This window comes from Mytilus trossulus, chromosome 7, assembly GCF_036588685.1.
Source record: "Mytilus trossulus isolate FHL-02 chromosome 7, PNRI_Mtr1.1.1.hap1, whole genome shotgun sequence".
In the NCBI taxonomy this organism is placed as follows: Eukaryota; Metazoa; Mollusca; class Bivalvia; order Mytilida; family Mytilidae; genus Mytilus; species Mytilus trossulus.
Window position 1 is genome coordinate 10,481,029 of NC_086379.1, and position 22,171 is coordinate 10,503,199.

At 30.5% G+C, this 22,171-nt stretch overlaps 1 protein-coding gene across 1 annotated transcript in view; it reads left to right on the top strand.

Moving 5' to 3' along the window:
* Nucleotides 1-20,797, top strand: part of LOC134724619 (RYamide receptor-like) — a 52,244-nt gene extending 31,447 nt beyond the window's left edge. Inside the window, exon 2 of the mRNA XM_063587753.1 lies at nt 20,103-20,797. Coding sequence (XP_063443823.1) covers nt 20,103-20,540 — 438 coding nt within the window. The 3' untranslated portion in view covers nt 20,541-20,797. The remainder of the gene's footprint in view (nt 1-20,102) is intronic.
* Nucleotides 20,798-22,171: the final 1,374 nt, after the last annotated feature.

The following is a 22,171-nucleotide window of genomic DNA, read 5'->3' on the forward strand; positions in this document are numbered from 1 at the left end:
TCTAACTATGAACTATTCAGACATATTAGAGGAATGCATCTTTAGTTAGTCCAACTTCCAAAGAATAATTTTGATGTTATGCTTTCAGTAGTTTAAACGTTTGAATCAATCCGAAAATTTTCCAGTTTTTTCACAGTTGAAAGTTCATTTGATCTAAGCAGAAACGTATTTTTTATATATTTTTTGAAAAACAAAACTGAAACTTCCTTTAATTTTGTTTGAAGGCAATATATGTAATCAAAGTTGATGTTATCATATTTGAAACCTTTGCTTTTAAGTACGGTCCTGTTTACTAAGAACGCGATAAGTGCATGCTTCCGGTATTGACATTTATTATTGCAGCAAAACATAAAATGTTTTAATGTTCCTTCGAGTTTTGAATTTATTGGTAACAAATGCTGTTATATACGTGTTAGATGCTTTTCAAACTGCGCATTCAACAGTAGTTTATTATTCGACTTTTTGTATGATCAAAGAGTAATCTAATTATGTTATAAATATTTTTGAAAAAATCCCATAAAGTTTGGTTATGAAAAAAACTTTTGTTTTTATCTATAAAGATTAAAAACGAATGGAAATAGAACAAAACCGAAGTGCTACTATGAGGTTGTCACTTCTCATTAGAAAATTTTAATATTTTTTACCTTTGGTTTTATTACATTCATACACATGCAATGTGTCATTGGTTGAAGTCCATCGAACTCTCCATCCATTTAAAAATTGTAGTCTGAATATGCTTTAATTTATATTTAACAAAAGCTAGGTTTTATTCTGTAATACGTTTTAAGTGAATGTATGTCAACGTGGTTATACAGGAAGCGTGTATTGTCTTCTATGCTTACACGTTCATCCGTGTTATTCGTTATAAGTATGCATAAATACAAGGGTAAAGCAAGGGTTAAGCAAGGGTAAAGACAATTGTTCTAAATTTAATTGAAAGCATAGTTTTCTACTGAGGATAAATTTAGAACATTGCAGCGAATGAATTGACCGCAAGTCTGAATGCTCGGTTAAAACCCAATTAACGCAAACCTCCAAATTATATGCATATGTTATGTTAATGATAACGTAGGAAATATTGATGTTTGTAAAAAGACATAAACATTAATCTGAAATTCTATAAATTCAATGTGGCATTGGTTGGAATCCATCAAACTTTCCATCCATTCATAAAGTTGTAATATGAATATGCTTCAAATAATATTTTACAAAAGCTATGTTTTATTCTGTAATATGTTTTATGCGAATTGATTTCAACTTGGTAATAGGGGAAGCATGAATTTTCTGTTCTATGCGTATACGTTCACCCATGTTAACCTTTATAAGAATGCATCAATACAAGGATAAAGCAAGTAATTTCAATTATTATGCTCGTATTTCTCTATAGTGTTCTGTTATCGTGTTATATGGTTTATCCACAGTGCCTGTTTATATCAATTTATTTTTTTAATTTGAACCAAATTTAATGCTTACATTTTAACACTGTATCGACAATGCAGATCTTCTGTTAAGTTCTATAGGTTTAAAATTGATTTCAGTTGTTTAAATTATTTATAACTTAGAAAATAGTAGATGACGCCTTTGTCTTAAACTAATCTGCAATAAGGTTCTATAGAGAGAGATGCACGAAACGACATGAGTAAAGATCTGTTGTAGACATGTAGACAGAAGAAGATAAAAAGTTGTTTATAAAAAAAACCTGCACTAGAGAAAACAAATGATCCACATAGAAGATTGATTGGCTTTTATTAGAAAACTTGTATACTTGTTACAGTTACCCAATTACAGATATTTTATAATTTTTGTTTACATGTCAGCTGCTGTAAAGATTCAAAATAAACATGTGCAGGTATTCGGTTTTCACAAAGAATACAATTAATGCCAAAAACGCAACCCCCTGAATGTGATTGAAACATCGCTATTACAGACCTACATGAAGGTGTATTATATTTTAATATTTGTAAGTTTTTTTCTATATTTCTGCAATAACTGTAAAAATGATACCTGAAATGGTCCTTCTTTTATTAAAATTTCAAATATGCATTTGTTTCTGAATTTAAATGGCCTTAAGGCTTAAGACAAGGATTTATTTAATGGGAATAGCCTACGTAGACTTGGATAGGTTATTGTCATTTAATTTTTTTCAACAATTTTTTCCAGAATTTGAATATTTACATTGTATTTCCATAAATGAATCAAGTACTCCACTTGTATTATTTTTTAATATTTGTTTTCGAGTTGAACAACAAACGGTTTAATGTATGGATGTATAAATGCAACATTTATGCTTTTACATTATCTATGTATCATATGTGTGCATTGCAGTGCAATGCATCAACAAATCAAAATAAGAATAAACAAACTCTTTAAGATGGTTTACGACAGGAAAGTTATATGTCAGTAAAGAAATCTGTTTCTACTTTAGTAAATCAAATCATAATAAAAGTGAGATAAAGTTAACTAAGAGGATATAACAGAGACTCAGAACAAATCAATGTAGGACACATGTACTTGAATTAATTATGAAGCAATTCCACTTTAAAACTGCACAACGGTATATACAAGAGTATTGGACGAAACGAGATAAAATGACGTAGTGTTGTTGAATGCTACATATTACATTGTCAAGGTTAGAAACAAAGGCACAAATAGTCTTAAACATAAGACAAATTTAATGGATTTAATTATAAAGTAATTCCACTTTATCTCCTCACTATGATATATGCAAGAGTATTAAAAACAGAATATTTCTAATACGATTTAGAACGATCTATTATTTTTGAATGTACCAAAAAGCTACATGTACATTGTCAAGGCTAGAAATATAAAAAACTAATAGATTCAAACATAGAAGACACATGCAATGGAATTAATTATAAAGTATTTCCACTTTTTCATCACACTGCATTTTATGCAAGAGTAATTTAAAACAGAATATATTTGACACAACCGATTGTTTTTGAATGTACTCAAAGCTACGTACAAAGCTGTAAAGGTTATGACCCACATCACCAATAGACACAATCAGAAAAGATTATAACAAATAGTTTAAAACTAGTAATAACATATGACGGTTGTCACCTTATGTTTACACCTATGATAGATCTAGAAGTAACCTTATTTTCTGATGCCCTATTAATTAGGAAAGAAAATTGAAATAGTGAGAAACGAAGTCGGCTATTGTAGAAAAAGAGACATTTGGAGGAAACTATCTGAGGTGTGCAAAATTAAACAAGGAGTGTTTTTTCGTTACATTACGGAACCATAACATACATTTGCAAAAAAACAATTATTCAACAAAAAGCAAACAAAAACAAAACTGCGGCCCCAAATTGTTTTTCACAAAGGTGCTGAAATATTCAGAAATTTGTCTACGGATTATTTTACCTTTCTCATTTCGATATTGCAATCAAAGATTAATTAAGAGAAAATTAATTCTAGCAACAGTTATTCAACGAATCATTAGCGGCGGGAGAAGCATAGATTTGAGTAAATTGATTGATTGATTGGTTAGTATTAAACGCAGCTTTCATCATTATTTTTGTATTTCGTGGCGGTCAGTTTTTATTTGTTGAGGGTTTCGAAATAAAGTTGAGGGATAAGAAAACAAAAGGTTTTTTTTTAATTCATCAAACTAGAAATGATTAAATAAAATTAAAAAAAGATGCGACGAAAACATATTCTGTTTGCTGGTTCTTCCTATGCAATGAAAACATTTTCAAAAAGCTTACATGTGCTCTTTTTTTATATGGACAAACTTATCATCAAGTACACGAATCATAACATGTATTTTGTCGCAGTGTTGCAGATTTAAAATAATAGATTTTGCATGTATAAGTACATCTATACATGACTAATATTCAATAAGCGTTCATTATGCCAAACTTGTAAACATTGTGTTGAGCATATTATATGTACTCTTCTCCTGGTCTGTTCTTTACTTGTCCCGGTCTGGTATTGGAAAAACAATTTAGAAAAAAACTAATATTTTTGCCTCTAGACTATCAAAAATAAGAAATTTCCACTTTCCATCATGTAACGTTATAATTTTCATCTCGTGGTCTACTACACATTCTGAATTAAATCCAATATAAATTTATAGTTTGTTTTATTACTTTGGTCCAAATTCAATGTGAATTATATGGACACAGACGCTTGATGAATTGTGAAAACGTTCGGCTAAACATTTTCCCCGTTATAAATGATTTTTTCAAATAATCATTTAAATTCATAAATAGAATTGCTAAAGAAAATAGCTCAGCATTTTCTGCACGATAAAATCTACTTATATAAATCATTTATTTTTGTCATTCTTAAAAATAATCTTGTTTATTGGCATTGACTAAGTAGATACTGACTATTAAGTTTTTTTAGTTTGTATGTATTTCTAACTTTACAAGACAATATGATTGTACTGTAAAATGTTCATAACAATCAAAATAATTTCTTAACAACTGTAACAGAGTTTGGTTCTAACATGTAATATCATGTTGAAATTAAATGATTTAGTTTTATTGCAATCTGTGGTAGACATTGGTCTATCCTGCTGTTTTCTTTAAGTATAAACATTTGGTTTGATAATTGTTCATCCTCCCTGTAGACAAGTTTTTGATATCTAATACAAAACTATGATCGCAAAAACATCACTGCCACTTTTGACTGCTTGTGTACATACTTACTGCCTTACTGCTCTTGTACGCAAGTGACGTGAAGGGCAGTAACGAAGATGTGCAACTTTTTACTGCTTTCACGTGTTAAATATTGACATGGGAGTCAAAGGCAAATGATGTTTTAAAACTCAATATTTGCAAACATATGAAAATCTAGAAAGTACACATAGATTTTCTTCGAACAGATCCATCGTGATTTATTTTTAGCACCAGTTTATAAATCTGGAAACAAAATATAATAACCCGCGAATTTAATAAATATTTCAGTTTCTTTAAATCTTAACAATAGTTGCAATTGCGAGACTTGTCGATTCTGTTTGTCCCTTTACGGTCTGGGTTACAAAATTGCACTCACACTTTTAATACACGACTGAAGATATAAGACAAACTTTTGTGATTGAATATCTTTAATTGACTGAGGAGGAAACGTTAACGTTAACTGTTAGTCGCAAGTTTTGTAATATGTTAATTTCCTCTTATTTTGTTCGGGTTGTAAATGTTTAATCCTGATAAACATCCCTAAAAGGTCATTCGCCGAATATGTATTAATCTTTCTGCCCCAACATGAAGTTTTATTTCCACCAGTCTGTGGCTTGTTAATTCGATAAATCCTTTTCTCGAGTATACGGTCAGCAAAACGAGTAGGACAATTTTGCAGTTTTTTTTACATATTCAAAATGGAATGTTTTCGTAACAAATATGTGATAAAACTTGCCATTATAAAAAGAGTAATTTTGGTATCTTGTTAGTTATAACACATGTGTTTAGTACTGTTGAGATCTTACTTGGCGGCTATTTTTTTTTCACCGCTTTCGATTTCTCTTCCTTGTTCTTCACCACGGTGTTCTGAATTCACTATAATTTATGTTTCAATATATACATTTGACTTTGTTATAAGTTTATGTTAATCACTAAATTATTTATCAGTTTATTTATGCGTCCATTTTCTCTCAAATAATTCATTGATTTCAAAATGAAATATTTTATTGACATTTCGAATCTGGTCTTACGATTTCCAGTTATCAAAATTAAGGGTTTGCCACGTTCTTTTTTGAAAAGATATAAATGTTCGTTACGCAAACATGCATTCGTCGATTGTTTATGGTTTCTCTGCTTAATGTCATATTCAATTAACCAAAAACCTGTACACGTTAAACACCAACGGGTAAATTTTAAAAATAATAAGAAATTCTATTTCACATGTTTTGTTGGGTTTATATAATAATATAGATATCCATTTCAAATCAGATTCGAGCAGACTACTGTACGGAGATTATAACTAAATTGTATACGTAACGATCGTATGCGACTCTATTCAACCGTCTATGATTTCAGTTCATATGCTTTATCAACATCATAAAAACCATCTGAAAATAATGATGTTTTAAAGCAATTTACAATTTTATTGTGATATGATTACAAATGTACACTGTAAAAAGTTCAAAATAATAAAATTATTTTTTTACAGCACAGACATAGATTTATTTCAATACGATTAGGTAATATGCGAATTTTTTTATTGTAACAGACAACCATCAATACTACTGTTTTATAGGTGCAATGCAAGATTAAAATACCAATATGTATTACTAGAAAAGTCTTATAATAGACAATCAGACAATAAAAATTAAACGCCCTACATCAGAAACACTCGAGCCGGCAGTCAGACAAAAATAAACGCATAAGGATCAATATATTAATATAAAGGGTAATAATTGTATCGGTCTTCCTTGGTTGTGCTTTGGCTTTGGCTTTAGTTTTAAAACATAACAGGTATTTGTCAATTACTAAGTCGACATCCAATACATAAGTACTGGTAGAAACAGTTTTGAAGAGAAAATGTACTTATATTGTAAAAAAAAACATTTATTCGATTCCGTATGGAATAATTAAAGATGTTTCAATGCTAGAGGAGGTATATGACCAAAGCGACATTTAAAGAATAATCAAAACAGTCGAAGTCAATTTTGGTTGGATTTCCACTGCCTGTGAGGTATGAATAGCATTTAACAGTTAGCCTGCCGACGCGTCCAGAACTGTTCGCTTGGGGTCAAACATGAGATTTAAGCCCTTGTCTCTCATTACTTTATTTTATTGTTCATTTAACGCATCAATGTAAATATAACGGAATTTGAAAAGACTGTTATTAAAGTGAGAGAGTTAGCGCTATAGAACCAGGTTTAATTCATCATTTTCTACATTTGAAAATGCGTGTACCAAGTCAGGAATATGACAGTTCTTGTCCATTTGTTTTTTTATGCGTTTTGTTATTTGATTTTGCCATGTGATTATGGACTTTCCGAATTGATTTTCCTCTAAGTTCAGTACTTTTGTGATTTTACTTTTTACTTGAAGTATTTGGAGTATTTGTACTCAATAATTTCTAAGTTTATCAAAACGAAGATACCTGCTATGCATGCACTGCCATGCATTACATACTCTGTAGTAGGTAATTCCGGTACTCAGTTATGTAATAACAATTTAAAAAGCATAAAAACCACTCTACAATTAGAGAAACTAAGAGGGGATAATTAAGGGATCTTTTTTTTCCCAATTACCATGCATCGCACGCGCTTTTTTATATAGATTTTACGTTCATCGGGAACACTCAATACCGAAATTTCAAAAATCCAAAAAAGAAAATAGACACTATGGAAAGATCGAAAAAAAAAATAGTCAAATTACATGTTTTTACGTAGTGTATAGTAGTCCGATTATTTTCTATATCACATCTATATAAAATTATATTTGGACAAGAGAAGTTAAAAATGATTTGCTGTATACACTACCTTCCTTTCTTCGTTGTATATATTTCCATGTCAACTACTGTGAAGGTTTATTGAAAGGAATAGCAGTTGGTACTATTTATATCATATTAATTTCCCAGCTCCGGAAAGAGATGTTCCTTCATTGTTCAGTTTATCAGATGCCATTCAAGTGTTGCTGTTCGTTGTACAGATAGCATTTTTCAGTTTCTGTATTTTTATTTATAGTCATGTCTTGACATAATTCACAATCACCGTTCACTTTACATCAACGTTCTAGAAGGAATTAACTTCGTTAGTACTTGAGTTTAAGGGCATATATTCATTAATGGGATATGTCTTCATATTTGCTTTGGACATTATCAGACGCTTCTGTGTAACCTAACAGTTGTTCTGAATATACTTGCTTTGTGAGGTTCATGAAGCCAGTCAATGTCCTTTTTAGAACATATGACATAAATATGAGTTAATTTGGTTCATAATTTAACATATAGTATGCTGCCTGGGGGTTACTTCAGTATTATGTAAATCGTTCATGGGATAAAAACAAATGATAAGAATGATTTTGAATTTCTGTAATGGTTAATATAACTCATATACAAATGCAGAATACATGCATATTACATGTATAAACAAAACCACTAGAATTTCCAATTGTAGTGCATGTACTTTTCATAACAATGTTTTAATGATTGAAGTATCTGTGTTTTTTTAAATTTAATATTGATACTTATGTTAAACGAATAAGGATTACAAAAATTGCATTTAATTTTTCATATGTATATTTTACCTATGTTTTGCAATTTAAAAAAAAATTTACAAATATTGTGGTAATCAAAGGCAATCCGAACTTTCAATCGATCTGAGCGTCACTGATGAGTATTATGCAGACGAAAGGCGCGTCTGGCGTATTTAGTTATAATCCTGGTAATTAGATAACTATTTCAGCCCTCAATTTCAATTCCTAATATCTTACCTTCCGTCATATGAAAAGGGTTATTCATTAAAGCATCAGAGTTGATAGCTTTGTTACCATGAGGCATATTACTCAATCTTAAATTACCCTCTTTGTTCTAAATTTAACTTTTAAACTAGGTCTTTCCACTATTCCGTGGAAAGACCTATTGTTTTTCTTCTGATTATGAAGTCATTCCACTTTTCTGTGGACAAACTTATTTTATTTGTTTTGATTGTTATTTTTTTTTAAAGGAACAATTTTCTTTGTTATCTCCCTATTCACTGTTCATTAAATGTGTGTATCTGTTTCGTAAGAAAAAAAGATATCGACAAAATTCTTTTTCTAAATTGTTCGTTACATTCTCAGGAATATTTGGCTAACATGGATCGAAGCAATTCGATGAAATTTTATAGGAGTTATCTACCTTTACCAATTAATTTGTCGGTATGGATTTTTAAGCCATAAACCATTTACCGCATAACCCTGAAAAGTTTTTTATTTGAGGCCCCTAGGTCCTCACTAAGAAAATGACGTCAAGGTCAAAGGTCAAGGTCAAGTTCTCAAAGTTGACTTTCCCTTGTTTTGGCATTTTCTCCAACACCTTTAAAGATATATTTAAAAGAAGAAGTGCAACATGTTTGCTTAATTGTAATGAAGATATGTTACATTCGGTCTTAAACATTCTAATGGCATCTTATATCTTCAAATAGTGTCGGAAGTAATATTTTTTCTCCCTTATTTAAAAAAAGATTGAAAAGAAACAATATATTTTTTCAATCAGTGTACAATATGCTATCATTTGATTGAAATGCCATTTTAAATCTTTTTTACTTCTTTCATTTCTGAATACATGCTTTTTTGTGGAAAGACATTCAATTGTTCTCTGAACAATTTGTTTTTAATTTTCTAAGCAGTTGTTCCTAATACGTAATTTGATATAAAAAAAACTTTCGGAGCATCAGAAATCACTGCGGGTTTTTAGTAGAGCATGCATTGATTAACATTCTCGGGTATATGAGTCCATTTCTATTTTCCTAATGGTTTATGTTGCATATTGTTCAAATTTCTAGATGTTTTCGCGATAAGCCTAGTTCCTTTGATGATCATTGTTATTAATATCAGTAATGGCCTTGTCTATCATATTGTCAGATAAAAGGCTTATGTGGTAACATAAAAACGATCGTATTCGGTCCTGTATTCAAAAACTGAAAGGGTCATATAGCGGTTGTTCTACATTATTTCATGCTTTAGAATGGAAAAAAATACATTAAACATTCATAAATTGTATGATACCTAATAAACGAATATGATGTAGCAATGGATCTAAGATGAGTAACACACAACGAATGTCACGACTCGATAATAGAGGGAGAACACACACACCTAATACGAAATAACAATGTGTTTCTTATGACAAAGTTAAAATGTGATTGCCCTTGAATTTTATAATCAATTATACATCTAAATTGCAAACCTTGCAAGTTATAGCATGACACCAATTTTATTTTATCGTATAGTAAAAAGACAAAACAAAAGCATGGTAAATAACACAATCTGAGTTTTCTTTAGAGGGACCATCAAAACTAAAGAAACAGAATATAAAAAATGAAGACATCTTGTTATCATAGTTAACACATGTCGTTTTTAAATGAAAATATAATAAAATTGCTTCCTAAATGATTTGTATTAATAACAAATGAAATTTCTACATTATATATTTGTTCATTGAAATGAATTGCTATAAATAATATGTTAGTTATGTCGAGAACACAGATATTGAATCGTTTAAAAAAAAAAAAAAACTATCGATTTCTTTTTTTGGCAATGTTTGGATTAAAATCATAACTCCATATAAGACATGTGTGTTAATTTGCCACGAAGGTCAATAAAATGTACAGATCTAGTTTTTTTATAAATAAACTCGACTGGAATATGTGTCATTTGATATTGAATGGGTGATAATAGGTTTCATGTCAGAACGCACATCAATCAATTACTTGACATTTCTAATTTTGCTTTTCTTGATCTAGTAAGTCTTTTTGTGCTGTCTCCTTTTTGCACATATTGAAGGTTGATAACAGTACCCAATTTAAAGTTGCGGAAGGATGTGTGGACTTGCTTATATATGCGCGATGGGCTTTGCTCATTGTTGAAGGCCGTACGGTGACCTATAATTGTTAATGTTTGTGTCATTTTGGTCTTTTGTGGATAGTTGTCTCATTGGCAATCATACCACATCTTCTTATTTATATTGGCATTTTATGCAATCGACTATGGACTGACATGTCAGATTGAAATGACTTTAATATTCCTCTAAATATTCGCAATGTCTACCCACGAACTGCAACCTGGTGAGGCAGATAGTAAATTTTCATTCAGAATACTAGTTTACAAGTCATAGTTGCCATCAAGCAACACCAATGAACACATTTGATTTTTTTACTAGCTTTCAGTTCTATTCCATGTTGTGCAATATATACATTATAATTTGCCTTTGGGCGTGTTGTTCCTTTTTAAAGGTACTCTGTGAATATTTCATTAACTCATTATTTACTATATTCTAAAACAGGAGTGCATAAGAAATTCGATATTTCAAAAAAGAAAATGTACTTATGTAAAAGCATGATACTCTAAATTAAATAGTTTCTTTTCTAACTGTCAAACGGTGATAAAAATAGCATGATTGAATAGAATTGCAGAACTGATGCTAAGAATAATACAATTATTCTTAGTAAAACAGAACCAATACAGGACATTGCCACATATGTACTTTAATTCTTGTTTTACGCAGTTTGAACGCCCACATTAAGTCGATCTCAAATTAATTACAGATGTGATAATTTTATTATTACTTTCTTCGTTCCAATTTTCAATGTTCAATGATACTTTATTTAAGACTGCCAGTCCAAACCAGATTTCAGTGCCAATTTACCATTGCTTATGAGTTAGATTTATTACTTTTCGGGAACAGATATGCTATATATAATATCATTCACCCTCCAGCCAGGTTATTGACACCTTTATGGAGGAAAAACAAATGACAAATAGGAACAAAAGAAAAAAAAAACAATGTAATAAACTTTCAAGATACACATGTTGTTGCAGTTTTATTTCAATACTTGGAAATTAATTAAGAATAATGAGACCAATTATTTGCTGGACACATGTGTCTTTTATTGTTTATCTTATTAACAGGATATTAAATCAACAAACTGAAAACAAGAAATATTGTTTTTTCTATTTTAAATAAGACAGATGTATAACTAACATAAACATTAAATCATACAGAAGAAGATCAACATTGACAAGTACAGCAGGCGACGTACATTGTATCAAATAATGTATTGTTTTGTCAAGGTCTTGGAGATGGATGTAATTCAACAAATGACCAATGAGTTAGAATACAAAAATGAATATATGATGTTTCTATAACAGAGAACAAAATTACTGCTTTGTTTGTTTCGAAATGGTTCTGCTGCTTTGGTGTAAAGTCTGTGTTTATAATAGTTAATATATAAAGTATGTTTAATATTCATGGGACGTTTAGGCAAAATCTAAAAAAACAAACCGAAAAGGTCAATTGGGAATTTTAATTTCAGAATAGCTTCATTTCGGATGGTCACGTTCTAACATTTTGAAAGATAAATAAATATTTTTGTCACAAATTCGATCTTTTTTGGAAAATCTAAATCAATATGCAATTTGAAATATTATTTTGATTAATTTAAGCCAACTGGAGTTGCAGGTCAAATTATTCTTTAAGATTCCTTTTGATTAAATGTTTCCAAATTATTTTAATCTTTTAGATTTTAAACTTGTGGCGTTGAATTATCCCTGTTTTGGTCTACGCTTTTACTCCTCTCAAATAAAATTAAAATACGATCTAACAAAACAATAGAAATGACGTAAAACCACAGAATGCAGTTCTTTCAATTATTTTTCATTTAGCTGTTTTACATGATAACAGTATTATAGATAATTCTTTGGATGTTTTATAGTAAATTCAATTTCGGATAGATTCACCAGCTGTTTCAATCAGTTTCCGTTTTTAATTTTCCTTGACTACAGATCTTACGAAATACAAACTACTTTCAATTCAATGTAAAAGCTTTTTAAATACGTAATTAATTTGAAGCTAAGATTGTACAATACTCGCAAAACAAATTAAGCACATAAGAAAACGTCATGTTAAGAAATAGTTATAAAAGGTACCAGAGTTATAATTAAGTACGCCAGACACGCGTTTCGTTTACATAAGACTATGTTAGCAATCTCAAATATATTGTATTAAAGCTAAAACGCAATTTTAATACAATACATTCGTGTTGTTCTATACTAACCGTATAAGACATTGTATCGACTGCAAGTACATTTATAAGTAACTACAAGTTACTAGTTGTCGATTTCTACCGTTTCTACTATTTACTACTTTTTTCTCATTAAGACTCAATCATATTTATACAATCCAATATACTATTAATAATCTCCTTCATTCTTTGTGACTATGATCGTTGTTGTCCTTTTTTTGACACGCATAATACGATTACAACGTTATATGAATAGACCAGAAGCCTACTTAATGTATTGGTCTCGATGATAATTGCATTACCATCGGCAATAATAAAAGCTTTATAGACACATACTTTATTCTATTTCATAACAAAAACAAAATAATCAAAGACCATCCTATCATCGACTATAGACATTTAAGTGGTTAGATTACGTACGATTTCACGCTTGCTTGTTGGCCGAAAAGAAAGTTTATATATGTATTACATTTCAAAATGGAAGTATACATTTTTCAAACTTCGTTAAAAGAATAAGTGTTTTTAAATCCGATTCAAGAATTGCAGTAAAAGGTACCAAGACCAAGAGACGCATAAACTACCGAGTCCAACCGATACCTTTCTGCACTATTATTCATTTTAACTGACCTGGCCCATAAGGCCAAGTGAGCTTTTCTCACTTCTCCTCTGAAACCACTAGGCCAAATTAAACCAAACTTTAAAAACTTTTAAAAAATGTGTGACGTGACCCCGCAAAACCAACTAAGATGGCCGCCATGGCTAGAAATAGAACATAGGGGTATAATGTAGATTTTTGCTTATATCTGTGAAACCAAAGCATTTAGAGCAAATCTAACATGGGGTGAAATTATTTATCAAGTGTAAATCTATCTGCCCCGAAATTTCAAATGCATTGGACAACCAGTTGTTGGGTTGCTATCCCTGAATTGGTAATTTTAAGGAAATTTTACTGTTTTTGGTTATTATCTTGATTATTATTATAGATGGAGATAAACTGTAAACAGCAATAATGTTCAGCAGAGTAAGATCTACAATAAAGTATCATGATCAAAATTGCAAAGTGACCCTTTAAGGAGTTATTGCCCTTTATAGTAAACTTTTAACAATTTTCATTAATTTTGTAAATTTTTGAAATCTTTTACAAAATATTTTTCTCTGTTACTGATGGGCCAAGCTCATTATATATAGAGATGATTGTAAGTAGCAAGAATGTTCAGTAAAGTAAGAACTTCAAACGCATCACCATCATCAAAACACAATTTTGACTTGAAACCATTCGTTTCCTTAGCTTTGTTTAATAAGCACATAGAACAAGGTGAGCGACACAGGCTCTTAAGAGCATCTTGTTTTGACATAAAATCGATTTTTAAATATATGCTGCTATTCTCCTTACAACACAAAGAGTCTATTGAGATGATTATCAAGAGCAAATATAATAATACATTGATCCTTTTTGTTTGCATCAAACCAACGTCAGGAATTCCAAGCTTATTCAGGACCAGAAGAAATAGGGTTTTGTTTAACATACATGTATATTAGACCGTTAGTTTTCCTGTTAGAACTATTTTACACTAGTCATGATGGGGCCCTTGGTAGATTGCTGTTCGGTATGAGACAAGGCTCCCTTTTGAAGGTTGTACGTAGACTTTATTTTTTTTTTAACATTATGAGATTGATGGAGAGTGGCGTCATTTGCACTCATTACCCTATGTCCTTATTTGTGTTAATTATAAATTGCAGGTTCTTAAAAATGTTGACAACTGTGATGACGAACGTGAAATTTGAACTGTCAAAATAATTAAGAAAAAATTATGGAGAGTGGCTGGCATTTTTCTATGCATTGGGCCACACCTGGACTATTATTTCAGTTGTTGTAGTGTTTTTAACGTACATGTGCATGTTACTAGCTGACCAAATTCAGTTGTTGTAAATCAGGAACTGTGGATCTCAGTTTAAAGATTTATGACCGTCTTGTACTTAATGTGAACGAGTTATTACATTGTTTCCCGATAATTGTTTCATTATATTTTGCTGACAAGTCCCGCGTATAGAAGACGCAATAGCATTTCAATCATACAGCTGCAAAATAGTAAATATGAATTTCTTTACAATGTACAAAGATTATTTCACTTCCGCTTGAAGTTCATTCATGATCAGGAAGATGATTATAGTTCTTTTGATGGTGGGAGATAACATGCATATAGACTATTATCCTAAAAGACAATTCAAATGATAAATGTAGCATTTTGCTTTGCATAATACAATTGAAATGTGTCTTGCAAGATGAACATTCATAAGCTTTGAATAAACCCTTACCATTAAGTTTTTACTTGATTTTTAAGTACTTATGCTTTTTCAGTGTTTTGGTTTGTTTGTTTCATGTTTTAAGATAGTGAAAACAAAAGAGAGTGTGACAACTGGTCCGTGACATCTACCAATACGCATCATTTATTTTGGACCCATTTATTTTTTTCACCTTATTTCGGACTTTTTTATGAACTAATAGTCTTTATTTACAGCAAAAGTGAATTGATTCCCATAGTTACAACAAAGAGAACTCAATCAATACTACATTTTGAACTTATTTTCTGTGTAAACAATACATAATCGTTATTATAAATGCATTACAGCTTACATGTATATCATAGTTATATCAGTCCATAACATATTTTGAGACAGACAGACAGATAGCATAAACATTGACATATAAATATGTCAGCCAGAGTTTGAGCTTGTTTTGATATTTCTATAAAAACAAGATTGACGAAAAAAGTCATTTTTTCAAAATCATAAAATGCATAAAATTACAATTTGCAAATAATACATTTGACATAAAAGTTTATAATTAAATAGCAATTATAATACATAATTAATACGAAATTACATCAACTAAAATCATATCAATTGAATAAATGACAAATAATAGCAAAGGTGGGGAGAAAACAAACCGCTGAATGTATCCAAAAAAATATAATTTAAATTGGTTTTAATAATGCATTAATATTGGTATGATAATTGATTTAAATTCCAAAACTACATGTTTCAACGTATTAGCAAACATAATTAATTGACAACATGAATTAAACATCATCAAATATCTAAAAAACCAACATGTATAAAATATAATACATGGCAATTATAACCTATGATAGGTTACAATGCAAAAAATATTATGTTCCAAACCAATATCACCGTGACAATAATAACTGAAGTAGCATGAGTTTCTTGACGAAGCATAAAACATAAAAATAACACTACATTAGCAAATATTTGACGAAGCAAATACACAGAGGGCATAAGTACAAGCAACCACGCCCTTCGCACCAGTTAAAATATCCTATACCTTACACCAAGCTAGTAAGGAAAATTGGTTTATTTGCAAAACAAACACACAACAGTCATAAGTAAATGCAACCACGACCTCTCAATCAATTAAAAAAACGGTAACCTTACCCAAGTAAGCAAGGTAATTATGTTTGAAAAATAAAATATTAGAAAATGATAATCAATAAATAAAATAAAATAAGTGTTGGGTTGCGACATATGTAAGAATAAACCAACATATTTTCATACCGTAAATTCAAAGTAATGAGTAACATATGCATACATTTAAATAAACCACGTCTCATACAGATGCCTAAAGCGGATCTGATACTATTTGCAAACTTTAAAGTGCCTTTTTCATTTAAATGCACAGCGTCATTTGCTATCAGGGATTCATAATCCGACCACATGCCTCTATGATGCCAAAACGATAATTTGTCTATATTCGTTATGATCAATTTTACATGTGTATATACTTCATTAACAAATTCGTTGTAATGATATGGCCGATTCGCATTAAAACGGTGAAAAAATTGACCGACAATAATATGTTTTACATCATAACCATCAATAATGAACTATGCAAATGAAGTTATATCTCGAGCTAATAGCTTTGGTTCAAAACTATCATGCTTAATATCATTACCCCTAACTTGCAAAAATACAACATCGGGTTTATCATCAGCTATAACTTTTATTAAGCATGGTTGAAAAATACATTTTGGACCTTGACGTACAGTGCCGACACTAAAACCAAATAAGTTTACTAAAATATCTTTCGTAAAGAGACAAACTTGACCAGCCATTATGTTTATTGCATAAAACTAAATCATTTAACCTACGAATGAAAGAATGGCCAAAAACAACTGCACGTTTGTCCATTATGTAGCAAAAAGTGAAGTTAATTTAATTAAACAACTCAAATTATAAATACACAAAAATTTGGTTCGCCTTTACCTCAAATTGCTGAAACAAATCAATCCAGGCTGGAACTTCCAGAATTTTTTTAATTTTACACTTATAAGTTCAAATTATACACAATATTGATTTAAATTTCACGCAATGTTTTAGAATCACAAGTTATCAAGACGAAAGTTAATGATAAAAGGAAGTGCACATATGGCACGTAAACTTGTGCTGCCCCAAAAGAGCATTGACCAATAAGAAGTAAGGAATCCACTCACATGTTTTTTCTACACGTGAAAAAGTGTTATACAATTTAGACAATTAATCAAATAGCAATGTTATACAAATCTGACTCACTGGTAACTTCAGAGACATCGTAAAATTTACAATATAAAGTTCTCATTCCTTTTATCAGTTAAAGGTATAAAACTACAAAGTTAATATTCCCTGCTGTCTTAAATTATTTTATTCCGCTTTCAAATTAGCAAATACAATTGGTTATATTAGTAGTTATATTGTACAGTTTGGTACCTTTGATAACTATTTACACCACTGGGTCGATGCCACTGCTGGTGGACGTTTCGTCCTCGATGGTATCACAAGCCCAACGGTCAGCACTTTGGTGTTGACATTAAAATCAGTTATATTCTTATTAAAAGAATGTTGTTACAAAAGTTAAAATTTCTCAAAATAATAAGGATTTTCTTATACAAGGCAAAGATAACCTTAGCCGTATTTGGCACAACTTTTTACGAATTTTTCGTCCTAAATGCACTTCAACTTTGTCCATGTTTTTCTTTATAACTCATTTGATCTGAGCGTCACTGATGAGTCTTATGTAGACGAAACACGCGTCTGGTGTATTGAATTATAACTGTAACTAAAATAAAAACTTAAAAATGATATATACAAAAATGTATTGTAATTTTGGACTAAACTGTTTCTTGTTTGACTGATAACAAAAGTTAGCCTTAACAAAAAGAAAGTTCCACCCTAAAAAACAACCATTTGCTGAAACAAAAACATTTCTGTTGTGATTTTGTTTTTTTTTACTTATTTCTGTTTACTTTTCCTCAGACAACATCTAGTGAAGAGTAAACATTAATTATTTAATTCGGTCAGTTTCAGAGACATTTAATAAACATAACAAAAAGATAATTTAGCAGTCTGTATGAATACTGCCATTTTTATGTACAACGTCAAAATATCGTTAATATAAAAACTTAAGTTCTGGGAATAGACGATAGCTCAAAATGGATATAAAATGTTTCAATGTCTTAAAAGTCCAATAGAAAAGATGTGTATAACCGTCCTCAAGACAATTCAACTTAAAAAGTAAATTTAGAAAAAAACCTACTCAAACTTTGTATAACGTTCACTCGAGAAAATCTATTGATTATACCTCATTGCTGAAGCTGTAGACTTCAAACAACTCTAGGCCGAATTTGATCTATTGCTAGATAATAAATATCAATGAAAACATAGCCAAACTCCAATTTATATTTGCAAACTGATACTTTTTCTCACAACTGTTTACATTTATCAAACTTGTGTAGCCTAAAAAAAGTTTTTATATTAAATCTAATGAACCAGAAACGCAGAAATTAAAGAGAAACAATGAGTCACATCACATTACAAATATTACCCTGGATCCAAAAGCTAAACTTAAAATAACATGCTCAGTAACGAACATAGCACTCTTCTTTCATGCAATTCAGATAGAGAACATATTAGCAGTACCTTCAAAAGATAGGTTCTGAAAATGGATCAAACGGGATAGAGGGTGGGCAATTGTACTGACACTAGGAAAAAAGGAACGAAAAAATCAACAGGGACAAGAACACAAGCCTTTTGCATGTCAGGCACTAATACATTTGTTACAAGTGTGTTTCTGTTTTATTTCTGTTCGTTTGTATGTTTTGGAATTTAGTGTTGCCTCTGTTTCTTTGAACAGGTATGCATTACTGTTTTATGTTTTAAGCGGGTGGCTGAAACCGCCTCCGTATGCGGACATTCCTCGCTGAGTTGAAGATCATTTGATTGCCTTGACCTGTTTTCTGCTCTTTGTTCGGGTTTTTGTCTTTATAAAGACATTCCCTGTTCCAATTATATATGCTATTTGTCGTTATGTACTTATTTGTTTTCGCTGGGATTGGCAATGTCATATATTGTATGATATTCTCGAGATTTTTATCCTCAGACAATGAAGATCGATCTTTACATAATCGTAAATAATAACCGATCAATATTTTTGTTCTATTCACACGTTGTTTATTGTTTGGTCTTCAATTAAAAGACTCTTAATTACTCCCTAGCACATTCACAAACATCTCTAAAACAGAGATAACCAAATACAAATGAGCAATAGAAAATGTTTACATCAATACCGACAGTAGACATAAAAAGATGTTGGTTTTCATAATATAATCTTATTTGTCCCACGAGGCGTGTAATCACAATGATGCCATGATTTATCAGGTTAATGAATCTTTTAAAAGTAACAACTCTAGCTACAGTAACATTTAGTCTATAATAGCCATAGTTCCAGAATTATTGCTTCCGTTTACTGTCATGTTTTGAGTTCAATGTAGCTGTTAATGTATTGGTATTTTATTTTATTTATTATAATATAACAGTAAAACTATCATGTTACGATATCATTGGTGTAGAAATTTTGTAGATACATTGTATTTCGAGATCGAAATGGTACAGATTACTTATATTAGCGAAATGCAAGTTATTACTATTTTATTGATGAAAACTTATGTACGTCAATTAACTTTATATTGTATAAGTATCTATAATGCCAAAGATTACTATCAACTAAATGTATACAAAATATGAATGGAAATTTGATATTGGTATAAACTGGTTCTATCAAATAGAGTTGTTATGTTGAAAAATCATAGTTTGCTTCGAAAGGATGCAAATAAGAATAGTTTTTCTATGTTTTTTTTTTTAATGTTACGAATCATTAACAGCAGAATATTAGCTTTCATACAGAATAAGTATTTATGTCGCTCGCTCATCATCAGCGTTTCAGGAAAAGAAATAGAAATATTGTCATTGTTTTCTAGAGTATACAATTTCATTTGTTTTGTTAAACTTAAATAATAAATATAGTCCCAAATCAATTACAATTTATGTTAAAAACTGTTAATTTATTTTTCAGTTAATAAAGATGATGGCTACAGTTGTAGTATTTTACGCACTTTGTTGGCTTCCGTTCCATGTGATAACATTGGTTGGTGACCATGACCATACTATATATGACCAAAAGTTTATGCCAAGTGTATGGGTATTCAGTCATTGGTTAGCTATGAGTAACAGTTGCTATAATCCAATAATATACATTTGGTTGAGTCCAAAATTCCGTGCCGGATTACAACTTGCCGTACAAAAATGCACAAGAAGAAAGTCAAAGAACTGTGATTCGAACGAAAGTCTAGAAAAAATTGGTCAAAACAAAAATGTTATTTTAAGAATCGAGAATAGATCGTCAAAAGTTGACTTTTGTTATAAAAAGGGACAAAAACCATGTGCTAATTTTGAAAAACTATTGGCCGGCGATTATAACAAAATACCAGGTAGTATACACAGCGACACATAAAAAAAGCTTTTTCCAGATGCCAAACACAAAGGAGCAAAGACAATACCAAAACAAATGCGCCAAATTATTGTTTTTAATTTGTTAAAATCCAATTTTAGTGATAAAATATAACAAAATGTGATTAAGTGATAATGATAACAAAACTGATATGTGAGGAGCCATGCTGAATCGTACAATCCTAAAATCAAATTATGTTATGGGATGAAATTGGATATTAACGGTTGTTTTATTGTGGTATTTGATAATGTTTGAAAAAATGAAAAAAACGTATTTTGCAATAAATGGTTAGTTCATAAATAAATCCATATCTCTGGTTATATGAAATATCATCAACCTAATTTCGCTGCTGTATATAGAGAAGTACAAAATTCAAAAACAACTTTGATACAAGCTTGCCAAAAATAATTGGCAAGGCATGTATAATTACACGTCAATAGCACATCCAAAGCTCAGTTGTAAATAGCTAACACCACTGATACTAATGGTTTGAATTATCGAATCATATACCAAGGGTTGGTGAGTCAGAAATTTTGCATTTATCACAATCATCAAATTGTTAAATGGCTACACGTAAAAGAGAGACGAAAGACACCAATTAAACACATAAGACGAAAATAAACTGGAAATGTCATGGTAAAATAAAACGAAAAAATAAAAAAAATACACAAAATTGCAAAATAAAAGCCAACCAAAAAATTGAGGTTATTTGATGTGCTCCAGGAGTGTAAACGGGTTCTCCTCACTAGTGGCAATCGTCGTGTTGCACATATAAGAACGAAACCGGTCATCAGTCTATTCAATATGTAACATTCATGGAAAAGAGGACAGAATTGTGGTAATTACAATTTCAACATATCCGCAGTTATTTGTGAAAAATATATTCAGCATCAGTGAAGCATTCTTGATGGCGTCTTTACATATTTGAGGTATCATGGCAACTTAACATCTATAAACACTCTCGGTTAAAAAATATGTTTTTTTTTGTAAGCAGCAATCCTCTACTATGGAAGTCATGGTTAGATGTATAAGTTCTGTAGGTTATGTTATAGCCATATGCAGGCGCTCCTTTCATTTTGTTATTATGTGTTGGAAATTTCGGAATTTTTGTCGTTTGTTTTTGCTAATATGCTTTGTTAATATGGCCTTTTGATTTTCTTTGTTTGTTGGTTATAGTGATTGAAATTATAACACAATGTGGACAGCTGTTCCACTATTTTTGACATTTGTATTTATTATGTTTGTTTGTTTGTTTACACATCGTTGTCAATATAAAGAAATTGTATGCGACTATTATACAAGGGAGAGGTTTAGCTAGCTATAAGCCCAGGTTTAATCCACAATATGCTGCATACGGAAAGCCTTCACCTCCGTTCATTTTTTGGGTTTGCGCTCGTGATTTTGCCATTAGCCTTTGGACTTTCCGTCGAGAATATCTTCGGTGTTCGGTATTTTTTGCAACCTACTCGTAAACATGAGACGAAAGATACGAGAGGTACATTCAAACTCATAAGTCGAAATTAAACTGACAACTCAAAGGCTAAATATGGAAATGACAAACGTACACAAAAAAATATTAAAGCTAAAGACGAAGCAGCACAAACCTCACAAACAACTGTGGGTAATCTCAGGTG